The sequence below is a fragment of the Poecilia formosa genome, unplaced genomic scaffold (assembly GCF_000485575.1).
Source record: "Poecilia formosa unplaced genomic scaffold, Poecilia_formosa-5.1.2 Scaffold81, whole genome shotgun sequence".
NCBI classification, from domain to species: Eukaryota; Metazoa; Chordata; class Actinopteri; order Cyprinodontiformes; family Poeciliidae; genus Poecilia; species Poecilia formosa.
Window position 1 is genome coordinate 1,876,091 of NW_006800020.1, and position 13,180 is coordinate 1,889,270.

Here is a 13,180-nt window from a genome sequence, read left to right on the forward strand (position 1 = left end):
TCCAGAAATACCTCAGAAAAGTGTAAAGCACACCATATGAATCTACAATAATAATTATCTTCTTGAGATGTTATTTTATTTTTCCTTAACTTTTTTTTTTACCATAATAATAATGGCATTCTGGTTGCTGTGCAGGAAGAACTGGAGAACTTCCCCCTCACCACAGTCCACCTCTGCCAGACGGTGCTGAATCAGACACGCTACCCGTCTGTGTTGCTGCTCATGTGTCAAGACAGGGACCAACACAAACCCGACATCCATTTCTTCCATTGTGACCAAGTGGAGGTGTGTGTGTCGGAGTGTGTTTTTTCTTCCAAGGCTTGAAGTGTGTTGTTAGTTACCTGTCCAGGTGCCCTAGAATGCCTTTGTTTAAAAATATATTCAGCTATTTTTATTGGTTGTTTTGGTCAGATTTGACTTACATGTATAAGCAATTAATGCATTTATGTTTTTAACTTATTGTAGACAAATAATCACATTTTAACAGACAAAGTAATTAACTGTAATTTTAAACACATTTAAATTACAATTAAATGTTAAAGTCCAGTTAAAGTGATGCTTTAGAAATTTGAATGGAGCTTTTGGACCCGAAGCAACATATCTGCAGCGTTTAGTTTCTTTGTTTTGTTTAAATACTGGAACAATACAGCCTGCATCAGCAGCGGTAAAACAAATGGTTGTTATGGAGACTAGATATCAGATCTTTACCAGGCCTGGTGATATTGTAAATTAGAGCAGGGTAAAAATAAAAGCACATTTCTACCATCTTGAAACAGCTCCAATCCCAATAAATTAATGCAAAATATATTATTGCAGTCTCTTTCCTTCTGGCCAAGAAAAGGAAAGAGATTCTTCTTTCCTTGTGTTTAAACTGATTCTGATTTTATATTCAAGAATACAAACTCTGTTTTACTTCAAGATTATATAAATATAAATATTTTTTGATCACATTTGGTAACACTTTATTTGAAGGGGGTTGAATAAGACTGACATGACACTGTCATAAACATGACATAACACGTCATGAACATGAATAAACCTTCATGAATATTTATGACTGTTGTCATAAAGTGTCATTCAGTAAATTATGACACTTTTAATACAAAGTTGACATTATTCACAATGTCTTTGTTATGACAACTTGACATTAACCAAGAAATCATTACTGATATAAATTTGTTATAAAAGAATTACTTAGGTAACTTTATGTTATTAAAGGTAAAGTTTAAACAGTAATGATTTCTTGGTTAATGTCAAGTTGTCATAACAAAGACATTTTGAATAATGTCAACTTCGTATTAAAAGTGTCATAATTTACCGAATGACACTTTATGACAACAGTCATAAATATTCATGAAGGCTTATTCATGTTCATGACATGTGTCATGTCATGTTTATGAAAGTGTCATGATTATTCAACCCCCTTCAAATAAAGTGTTACCTCACATTTGGCCCATAAAAAAACCTCCAGCTTCCATGATAGAAGTAGTAAATTAAAATCACACTGGTAAGAAACAAATTCACTTATTATCATTATTGATGCATCAAAACAAAAATACATCAAAGATCAGGCTGACTGATGTGTTTCTAGATATATTCATCAGTTTGTTTTTATTTACAGTAAATACTATTTCAAGTCACAGATTATTGCTACATACCGTTTGTGTGAAAGAGCTTCTGCAAATCCATTCAAAGTCACTGTTAAAAAAAAAGAAAAGAAGTTTAGATGTAATTTTAAAACTACTCATCTAGAACTGTGATTTTTAAAAACATTTCTTTTCTTCCCTCTGTCTCCTCATCCAGGCTGAGATGGTTCACGCAGACATAGACAGTGCTCTTGGCGACAACAAACATGGGAAAAAAATGAGGCTGGAAACCCTCAAGTGAGAACAATGTTGTACACAAACACATACATATGTATTTATTTTACTGGTTACCTCTACTTTTGTGGCAGTAATGACTGCAGTGACGCATTTTGCACCATTCTCCCTGTTCAGAGTGAACCAGGAAAAAATGAAGCGTCAGAGAGAAACCATCCTCCCTCCCTCGGCCCCCAGGGGCCCGCCACCTGTTGCAAACAGACGAGCGGCAGCCGCTGCACACACTCACAGTGAGAACGCACGCAGACTTATGCAGTCACGCAAACTCGCTCATTTCAGTAGCAGAACATAATTTTACCAGTTGTGGTTTTCGTATTTATTGCGATTAATGATAGTTTCTCCACTTGCAGGTCTGCACGATGCAGAGTCGCATGAAAAGCTGGCCCAGCGCATTGAGAAGGATGTGGTGAGCTTCTTTGATATCCACTGTGATGGTCATCATCGTCCTTCTCATGAGCTCATAACGACTACAGCGTACATGTTTTTTTAAAATTATTATTATTATTATTATTATTATTCAGCAAATCCTCAACTGTGCCCTGGACGACATCGAGATCTTTGTGGCGCGGCTGCAGAAGGCAGCCGAGGCTTTTTATCAGCTCAATCAACGCAACAAGAGTAAGAAGAACAAGAAGAAAGGACCAGCAGGTCTGTCAACCTTTCTTCTTTTGCAGTGGCTCAATCAGCGTGACAATATGGACATATTGCTCACGTTGCGATGTGTGGTTCTCTTTGTGTCCTGTGTGCTCATCATTTTATCATATTTATGCATGTTTTGTCAACACTTTACCTGCTTCCATGTTTTATGGGGTGTTGGGTTTTGATTTTTACATTTGAAAGGTAGAAACTTTTCTAGATGAATCAAAGATTCGTTTGATCAAGTATGACAAGATCTTGCAGTATTAAAATATAACAATACTTCTCATCAAACTGTCTGTCTGGGAAGCTCTACTCAGCTGTTGTTAGTGTGTGAGGTATTTAGTTCAACGGGTGTTATTATGACTAAAACTGCTGATCAGACTGGCTGACAGCACTCAGTGAAATAGGCATTGAAAAGCTCTCACTACTTTTAAAATGTCTGTATGGAGACATTTATGTTGCATGGTTAAAAAAAGAAACGGTGACAGCTTGCAGGATCAGCGTGGAAGCGCTGCTGGAATACTGTGACTGGTTAGAGAGGCTGAAGTTAGTATCTGCTTTGCAGCTTCAGATTCCTCCGTTGTCATTTAATCAAAAAAAAAACAAACAAACATGAAATGATATTGAAATCAGTATAATAAATAGCTAAAACTCTACAAAAGCATGTTCAAACAGTACTAACAGTGCAGAACAGCTGCATTTAACCAGATTTTCAAATTTATTCTTGTTTATTGATTCTTTAATAGACTAAATATGTGCTGTTTTATTCCAGAGTATCTTTTCGAAGTTTCTGTATCTTCAATGTAAACAACGAAAAGAAATGATGTGTGACTGGTAACGAGACATGAACATCTTGGTCTGTTGGTACAAAAAAGCTTGGCCATGCAGCTCATCAGCATCATGCAAGGTTGTGCTGTGAAAAAGCATTCAGATGGCTGCATTTTTGACTCTCGCTGAATGTTTTTGAAGACCTAGCAAACAGATGGGAAGTGGTTCATTAAACATGAAAGGGAGTCTGAGATTTACAACCAGCTTGGAAACTCTTTGTAGTTGAGAATTTATGGAAAGCAATTCAATCTACAAAGATCCAACAACCAGCAAGTGGAAGAGAGACTTTCCTCCTTCACATACTGGTAAAAATATTACGGCTAACTTGTAATTTTTTCCTCTCCTCCCTAAATAATGACGCAACGGAAAAGTAAAATACTAGAGAAGCGCCAATTTACGAAGGCAGTCAACATTTATCTTAAACTCCCATTTTATATCCAACATCTCCTGCGTCATAAACTTTTTGTTCAACCAGCTGAGTCACTGGTTATGAAACTCTATAGGAGTTTTTCTTGCCCTGGTCAAGGTGAGCTGTTTATTACCTTCCTTCGGTGTATCACTTCAGCGATAAAATGTTCTGGAATAGATGAAAAAGGAACAAAAATCGAACATTTATGACTTTGGTGCTTTGCCAAGAAAGTGAAACCTGCGTCCTGTCTGCAGCAGGGGTGTGGAGCAGCCGGTAACCCTGGCCTCTGCGTGTGGTCACTGTTGTTGTTCTTGCTTACAGAGGGCATGCTGACCCTGCGGGCCAGGCCCCCCTCTGAAGCAGAGTTCATTGACAGCCTGCAGAAACTGAAGCTGGCCCTCAACCTCTTGGTGAGATATCAAAGCTTCTAACCTCCGCCGGTGAACTCATCGACTCTCCAGTGATCGTTTGCCACTCTGCCCCCTGCAGGCCAAACTGAAGAAACATCTACAGAACCCAAGTGCTCCGGAGCTGGTTCATTTCCTGTTTGGACCTTTGGAGCTGGTAAGAGATAAAAACCATAACCTGTCTGAGTTTAATGTGGCCGAGGAAAGCCGTCTTTCTCTCACTGAGGGGCCTTCACGTTTTGGTTAAAATGAAACTTGGCTGAGCTGAGAGGCCACTGACAGAGTGCTCTTTAAATTCAGTTCATTGCTTGCATTTTTTTCACGTCAGATATTTGTGGTTTCTTTGGCTTCTTTCTTTCTTTTCTTTTTTTTTTTTTTACTCTGGCACCACACCCACTCTCGGTGCTCTGCTCAAACACTTAACCAACTTGAGTGACACGCATGGCTTTCAAAGCTGGAGTGTTCAGCCACTCCTTCGATACTGCAGGACAGAAAATGATTTGTGAACTCTTGAGATTTCTGTGATGTTTCTGAGGAAAGCTGACCTATTTTAGCTGCCTTCTACATTGCCCAAGCAGGTGTTTCTCTCCTGAAACTGTGCTGCAGAAGATGGTGTGTGAATTTGTAAAGCAGCAGCTAACTGATTTTTATTCAGATTTTTTTTTTATGCGCTTCTTGTTTTTTTAATGCTGTTTATTAACTGCTTTATTGTTTTCGCTGTTTCGTTTTATACAAGCTTAGGTTATATGATTAACTTTTCCACTCGAGAAATACAAAAGGTTTTCATACGATGTGAACACAACTGTATTTTATCGGGGTTTTGTGTGATAATTAACACAATAGAATAGCTGTTTTTAAAGGACACACAAATAAGAAAAGAAAGGTGAAAAGTGCTTTTTAGAACCATTATTTTTAGGCCGTTCATGCTGTATTGTCTCTATCAGCTTCACATATATATCTTATGGACTAAAAATTTAGCTTTTTTTTTCCTTTTTAGACTAACTCAAGCTCAGTCAGATTGTATGGTGAGCATCTGTAAACAGATAATTTGAAGTCTAGCAACAGATTCTCCTTTTGATTGGTTTCTGGACTTTAACCAGAATCTTTACTCTTGGCATCATTTGATCAGAATACCTTCCTTAACATGTTCATTAAGGTCAGATTTGTGGCATGCTCGACTAATTGAAGTAGTCCTCTCCCCTGAGCTGTACATCTCTGCAGCTCCTCCAGAGTGACAGACATGTCTTGGCAGGTTTGCTGCTGTAGCTTCACATGATAGTTGTATTTTTAATGAGCTGAAGTTGTCCACAAATAAACACTGTTTTCTGATTTCTGCAAGGCAAATGGTGATGTTGTATTAAGTGTAGCGGGTATTGGGGCAATAAATGATGAATACAAGTGCATGCCAAACTTTCATTTGTAAAAGACAGTGCAAAAAAACATGTCATTTTTCTACCACTTCACTATTGCACTGAAAGTATTTTCGAAGTATTGCAAATGTCTAAAAGTCGTTAACATTTTTGCAAAGCACTCCACGATTTTGGGGTTGTTATACCATCTTTACCTGGAGAGTACCTTGGCATGATCTCCTCTGAGTAGTCAGAGGAGATAATGAGCACTACTCTTTCAGTCAGGTCCAACTGTGAACCTTTAAACCGTGTCCTCAGGTCCTGCAGACGTGTGGAAGTCCTGACCTGGTGCGCTCCGTCATCTCCCCTCATCTTTCGATGGATGCCGTCGACTTCCTGCGCGGACACCTCACCCCCAAAGAGATGAACATGTTTGAGTTGCTTGGTGACGGATGGACCAGACCCAGGTGTGTTTACATGTGGAGTGCTGCCGCTCCTTCTGCTGGCTTTGTCTGCTTATTATGTGAATCACATGGATCACTTTTAAACAACCTGTCATTCCTCCTCTTACAGGGCAGAGTGGCCCAGAGATCAGTGCGCGCCTCCTTATTACCCCAAGTTTCGAAATGGATGGGAGCCACCTGCAGAGTTTTTCTTGACGTCTCCGTGGGAAACCGAGGGACCACCCAGTCCACTTCCATCTCCCACAAGCCCTGACTACAGAAGACACTCATCTGACGATGTAAGATGCTTTTGTTTCCCTACGTCAGTTCAGATTTATTAAACGTATAGCTATGTCTTTAAACATCTATCTGTTTTCTTTGTTTTGTCATTTTTTTTTAGTATTACGTCAATCCTTCCCCACCAAATGGGGTGCACAGCAACCGTAAATATGCCAAAATCCGTTACAATTTTGTGGCGCGGAATCCCAACGAGCTGTCAGTGCTGCAGGATGAAGTCCTTGAGGTTGTGACACCACACTTTCCTGTTTTTTTTTACAGTTTCAATCGAGATGTTTATTTTTGCATCAGAACTGTGCCCTGTAAATGAAGCATTGTGGGATAATGCATCACGTCTACTCCAGCTTCCTGTGTTGTGGAGTGAGCTGTTGAATCTTTCTCGCAGGTGTTGGAAGACAACAAACAGTGGTGGAAACTACGGAATCGCAGCGGCCAATCCGGCTACGTCCCATATAACATCCTGGATGTGGTACGGCTAGAAGAACCAGAAGATCCCTACCCGGTAACTTACCAACTCTGCATGTACAACGTTTACTGCAGTCCTGTCTGTTCAAGACACATTGAGAAACACTGCAAACTCGTACACATATCATCACTGTGGTTTCCTAAATACTTTGGCTCAGGCTTTGAGAGATGATGCAGAGGCTGCTACATCTATACCAGGGCAAGAAAAACACACTCTCCTTTCACTAAATGTTTTTGATATATAGAAAGTGTACATACCTCTGTGAAAATTACATTTCTGTTGAGTAAAAGATACAAGGTTTATTTCATAACCTCCATGTGAAATTTCATAATTATCCCAAATGATTCAACTGAAGAAAACAAACAAAAAAAAACAAATATGGTGTCTTTACTCTGCAGAGACATGTTTGGAGTCATTTTTTACTAAATGTTAGTAGTTTCTCACGCCAAAATCTTAAGCATCTGCTTAGAAAAAAAATTCATCCCTGAGCATCACCGTAAGCGTAAATTTCCATCCAAACAAACAAAAATAATGATTTCATGGGAACAAAATTAAAGTTTTCCGGATGACTGGGCTTGGAGTTCAGAACTAAGTCTGAGAGAAAATCTGTAGGAATCTCCTGATGAAGGCTGGAGATAGATTTGGAGAATTTTTGTACGGTAGAGCAAATATTGCTGAATGGCGATTTAAGACTCTTATAGGCCTAAAAAGAATGGAAAGACAGAGGATTCTTTAGTATCAGCTGCAAGCTGCTCTGTACAACTTTGTCAGCACTTCCTACGTAACATTCCAATTTGCACTTCCTCCAGACGGCATGCACAACAAAGATCCTGCGTCAGCTCGTGCATGAAGCTCCTCTTCCTTGTTCAAAACACGCATTCACATATTTTGCTTCTGGCTTTCATTCAAAAATGAATCGGCCGGAGAAAGAGTAGGAAGCTGAACCGGTTTTTGTAATAACATTGTGGTTTCTCTGCGTCTGTGTGTGTGTGTGTGTGTGCGTGTGTGTGTGTGTGTGGCTGTGTGATTCCAGAGCGACTACAGGGGTTCGCCCACTGAACTTCTGCACAAGAGAGACAGTTTCAAAGGGGGAATACAGAAAGACAAAAGTGAGTCAACGCACACAGCAAAAACAACAAACCGAGAATGTTTAAACCAAACACTCGCTCTTACTTTCGTTTCTATCACCTTTCTGTTCTGCAGAGATGGACGAGGTTAATAACGAGCTACTGATGAAAATCACAGCAAACAAAAACCCGCCACCCAGAAAGATCCGGATAGAGCGCCCGGCGGCCCCACAGGTGCCATTAACTTCCCAGTCATCTCCAGAGCAGGTGACAAGGTGGCTCAATGCGAAAGCTTTCTCTAAACAGTAAGTTTGCTTCGTTGCACACGTCCTCTATCTGCTCACTTAAAAGCCCAACAGCAGTGATGCTTTTAGTGCTTTTGATTACTCTTTATAGTCATAAAATTCCTGTTCCCCCCACCCCCCAAACCATTTTTATGTTAGACTAATACTGCTGCACATTTGGAGGCAAGGTTTATAATCTATAACAACCCCAGCCCTCAAGGCTCACTGCTCTGCATGTTTTAGATGTTTCTCTGCTTTAACACACCCGATTCAGATGACTTGCAGCTCAGCAAACGCCTGTTAATCAGCAATCAGTAGAAGCAGTGTGTGCTGAAGCTGGGAAATGCCTCAGACATGCAGGGTTGTGTGCCTTGAAGACCAGAGTTGGAAAAACACTGATATATCATACATTGTTTTGTAAATCAGGTGAAACTGAGGCCGATTGTGCAAACCAGTCGGTTTTCTTATCTGTTATATTCCAGGTTATAATAATGCCAGTTTTCTGTTCTTACCTGTCAGCAGTGGCCCCCAGTGTCGGTCTCCTGCTGCTGTTGCACATCTGTTTCAATGTTTCGCATGTTCTTTTTGAGAAGGCTTTCTGCATACCTTGTATGTAATGAGTGGTTATTTGAGATAATGTTACCTTTCTATCACCTGGAATCAGTCTCTGTATTCCCCTCTGACTGCTAACATCAACAAGGTATTTCATTCAGACAGCAGCATACTGAACCCAATTATGCAACAAGATCTACAGTAGATTGTTTTTTTTTTCATGTGTTAGAATGGCCTAGTCAAAGTTCAGACCAAAATCTATTTCAGAATCTGCCAAACATTTTTAAATCCATGTCTCATTTTCCTTCCACTTCACAGTTTTGCATTAGTTTGTGTTGGTTGATTAGATAAAATCTTTTAAGTTTGCGATATAAAGGACAAAGATGAAAAGGCGTAATACCTTCCTAGGCTCTGTACATGGGAATGGAAGGATTCAGCAACAATAAACGGTAAAAATACGGTATATTCATGCGCAAGAACGTGAGAGATTAATTCATTTTTCAGATGACCTGAACTGCTCTCGTTAGTCATAAAGGTGACATTACATCAACAATGACAGCAGCATTACATTTACATAATGTTAATCATTCAGTAGGTGTCTTTATCCAAGGTGGCTAACAAGTGAGTAACAAGATGCATCCACTTTAGGTGAGGCGTGTTGAATTGTCAGAGGAGTCAGAAGAACTGGCGGTCATGTCTGTTTTCAAGACTCTCTTCAAGACAGACAAGGATCTCCATCTTTCTGATGCTGAGGGCAATCAGAAAAGATCATTTACTTTGAGTATGGACGACTGCACAGTCGCTTTAGAAGTCAGATCGCAATGAAATGAGCTGTGCAGCGCCTTCATGTTCTGCACCATCTGCACCTGTAATAATGCAGGTACTACAGAGTCATTAAGTGACTGTTCTTCAGTCATGTTTCGCAAGTTTTTAGAGTCGTTGATTGGGAGACGGTTGAAGAGGTAGCTTTTATGTGGCTATATTGTTAGGAAGAGATGACTCACAGATCAGGCTCTGGAAGGCATAGCTGAAGGTGTGATTCCTTTTTAAATGTGGGAATATTCTAGAGGCATACCCCCAGGGGCTGGAACAAACTCACTTCAGAGGAATCCACATGTTCCTTATGCCACTTCTGACACCAAGGCTTTTCCTGCTGCAACATGCCACACTGCCTAGAGAAGACTGTATCTGGTTCTTCACTGTGTAACCAGCAACGACGCGCCCTCTGTTAGGAGCAATATCACTCTCAGAAATGCTACAGATGTGTCTCAAATGCTACTACAATAAACTGTCTTACTGTCCCTTCTGCAGGACTGTTGAATGTTTGGGAATCCTGACAGGAGCGCAGCTGTTTTCCCTGAACAAAGAGGAGCTGAAGGCCGTGTGCGGGGACGAAGGGGGCCGTGTCTTCAATCAGGTGTCTCTGCAGAAAGGACAGTTAGAGGTTGGCCACAATCCTCTGCATGCAACCTGCCTTTTTTTCTTGGAGTCTTTTTATTGATGTTGTGTGAAATCTTCATACTATACCTGGGCAAGTTGGGACAAAGTGTTCATTTAGAAATGTAGGAGCTGTCAACAGCTTTCAAACTGAAGGAAATGGTTTTAAATTAATACATGTTTAGTAGAAAAAATGAAGTCATTTTTTCCTGACAGGTGATTAAAATCAACTGTCTGACAGCACTTGTAAAGTCAAAGTTTCCAACATTGACACTCAAACTGAAAAAGAAAAGAAGAAAAAAGTCAAGAAGTTTAATAAAGTTAGATCACAATTTGACAAGAATTAAAATTAGGGTTGCTGTCAAAAAAAAATCAAATGACTAATTTTTTGATGAAAAATAATCTAAACAAATAGGAATTCATTTTTTATTAAAGTGTGCAAAACTGACTTCAAATAAAAAAACACATAGCCAACCATAACTTTGTTTGAAATTACAACCGTACTCATTTTTTTTGTTGTTTTTTTGTTGCTGGGTCCACTTATGCCCTGTTTTTTGAATATCCTGGCTGCTCTCAGGTTTTATTGCAAATAGACTGAAAATGAAATTGACAACACATGATCCAGTCTGGTGCCATTGTATTCTCAACTCTCACTCAAGATGGTTGTGCAAATTTACTACTTTATTTTTCTTTTCTTTTTTTTTACAACTCCTAAGTTGGACTCTGAACTGGTTTAAAATATTGTTTTCTATTTTATTATAGACATAAATTAAAATTTCAAAATAGGTTAGCTTCAACTGCAGACATCTTGATGACGCAGAAATCTGGTAAAATGTGTTACAGTTTAATCGTTTGTGCTGACGTTGCTTAGTGTTATCTTTTCCCAAAAGTTTTCCTTTGCTGCCACCTTCAGGAGAGTTACTGTAACAACAGTTCAGCAAACAGAACAGTCGGTTGTAACGTAAATAAGATGATAGACAACACATACAAATTTGAAAATGTTGAACAAAGCAAAGATCAGTGCTGGATTGGTAAAGTTGGCCTTTTTAAAAAAAAGAATTTAGTAACATAAACATCTAGAAGTGTTTAAGAAGTTAAAGCCTCTGCTCAACTTTTGGAGCTTTCTCATAAAACTGCAGCATTTTGCTCTCTAATGTAGCTGCTTTGTTCTGGCAATGCCTCAGAGAACAAAATGATACAAAGCATCAAATGTTCTTTCTCTCCAGAAGTACCAGGGAGACTCTGAGCTGCAGGAAATCATGACGCGAAGGAAGGAGAAGGTCGACTCCACAAGCACCGACTGAACACGTGGAGCGCCACACGACCTCCTTTAGATGTTTTCCCTCCTCACAGCTTTCCCCAGTGCAGCAGCTTGCTAAATCAGCGAACATTTTCTTGTAATCCTCAGATAAAAAAAAAGAAACAAACCAGATTGAATACACTCATTTTTAATTGCATATTTATTTTGTAAAATGTTAGATGTTTGTTATTCAAGTGTTTTCAAATTATGTTGCATTTTTCTCAATTGATGAAATTATTGAAGAAATTACCTGCTAAGAAGAGGAACTTGTGCACAGTTTTGTTGAATGTGCAGGGCATGCATGCAACATACGCGTGCATGAGAGGGCAGAGTCAGTGTATGTTCTTAATAATACTGTTTTATACTGTTTGCAGAATTTGTCTGTAAAAACCTAAAATCTTTGCAGTTGCTTTTTAAAATCAGTGCCAGGATGTTTGACATGTTTTCTATTGCATAGCCAATTATTTTCATGTTAATGCTAACGGGGAAAAAAAAGCAAGCATACGTTTTGTTGTGTATGGCAGAAGTTTGTGTCTGGTCGGTAAACAAAAATCAGTGACAAGTATTAGAATAAATGCTCTTATTCTTGTTTTCTTGATGTTATTTGACATTTTGGCAACTTAACAAAGCAATATGCCTTTCTCAGTAATAGTGGGATCTTTTATGTGGCGCCCTCCAAATTTATCGGCGTACCTAAAATGGGTACAAACCTTTAAAATGAATTAATCTTTTATCGCTGAAGCATATTTTGGCGTTGGAAACTTTTTCTGCAGCTCATATTCCATGGACAAAGTCATACATTAGTGCATGGTATTATGTGGTACACATAATACCAGTCTTTTCATTTTGTTTCTATTTTTGTTTTGTTTCTATTTGGTTTACTTGTGGACAATGGAAACTGAGTTAATTATGACAGATCTGGGGTAGTGTGAACAAGTAGCTGTTTTCTTGAGGCCGTTTTGTGATTTATTAAATGATACATGAATCTTCTCATAAAAGGAAAAAAAAAAATAGAGAACAGAATGAAATGCCAAGGCAGCCATGCTGAGAAAATCACTGGTGAAAGAATGTAGTGAACGTCCCTGTACAATTTGTTATTGACAAGAAGTTAAGTTCTTATTGGATTAATATAATCAACTCTAAAGCATTCTCTCTACAATCTCTCTGTCACGGTTAAACTGTTTGTTTTCTCAGTGAAATCGTAGTGACCCAGTTAAGTAAAATACTGGTGACAAAATCAACAACCTCAACACTCTGAACAACTTAAAAAAGTAAGGTATAAGTTTGAAAACGAAGCCCCTGTTACTCCTCCTTTAGGGACTTGTAAATTTGACGCAGGTGACATTTTAAACAGCTATTAAGTGCTATCCATTATGGAATTTCTTTTCCTCAATGAGTTTTTTTTTTAAATTAGTGTTGAATTATGCTACAGTAAAAAATAGATTAGTCAATTTTAAGGGCTTTTGCACATCTTTTTATTATTTGTGTACGTTAGTGTCTATTGTAACCTGGTGTCTGTGATGTAAACTGCACAAAATGTTAAGAAGAATAAACTCTAAATTTGTGTTCTGGTATGAAAAATGACATGAAGATTCACAGAAAATGTTCTTGGTGTAAATATTTTTGATGATATAATTAAAGAATTTACCATTAATATTTTGCAACAGATTTTTATATACTGTTTTTTTTCCCACTTATTTAATAACACTGTCTTTATAACTCCAATGAACCAATGGCTTCGCTGGAAAAAGGTAAAACATATGCAATACCCAGTTATGAGTTTCAAGGTATATTCTAAGTTTTAAAAGTTACCATCTTTACG

The 13,180-nt window shown here is 38.6% G+C and overlaps 1 protein-coding gene across 4 annotated transcripts in view; it reads left to right on the plus strand.

The window, feature by feature from the left end:
• eps8l2 (EPS8 signaling adaptor L2) overlaps positions 1-13,012 on the plus strand; it is a 30,351-nt gene extending 17,339 nt beyond the window's left edge. For all 4 annotated transcript variants that reach the window (XM_007556888.2, XM_007556887.2, XM_016673747.1 and 1 more), the window contains 15 exons: positions 136-285; positions 1,804-1,883; positions 1,998-2,110; positions 2,231-2,286; positions 2,402-2,528; positions 4,078-4,166; positions 4,246-4,320; positions 5,831-5,979; positions 6,086-6,254; positions 6,356-6,478; positions 6,638-6,754; positions 7,752-7,827; positions 7,922-8,090; positions 9,933-10,065; positions 11,285-13,012. In XM_007556888.2, the coding sequence (XP_007556950.1) occupies positions 136-285; positions 1,804-1,883; positions 1,998-2,110; positions 2,231-2,286; positions 2,402-2,528; positions 4,078-4,166; positions 4,246-4,320; positions 5,831-5,979; positions 6,086-6,254; positions 6,356-6,478; positions 6,638-6,754; positions 7,752-7,827; positions 7,922-8,090; positions 9,933-10,065; positions 11,285-11,362 (1,704 nt within the window). In that variant the 3' untranslated portion in view covers positions 11,363-13,012. The remainder of the gene's footprint in view (positions 1-135; positions 286-1,803; positions 1,884-1,997; positions 2,111-2,230; positions 2,287-2,401; positions 2,529-4,077; positions 4,167-4,245; positions 4,321-5,830; positions 5,980-6,085; positions 6,255-6,355; positions 6,479-6,637; positions 6,755-7,751; positions 7,828-7,921; positions 8,091-9,932; positions 10,066-11,284) is intronic.
• The last annotated feature ends 168 nt before the right edge of the window (positions 13,013-13,180 follow it).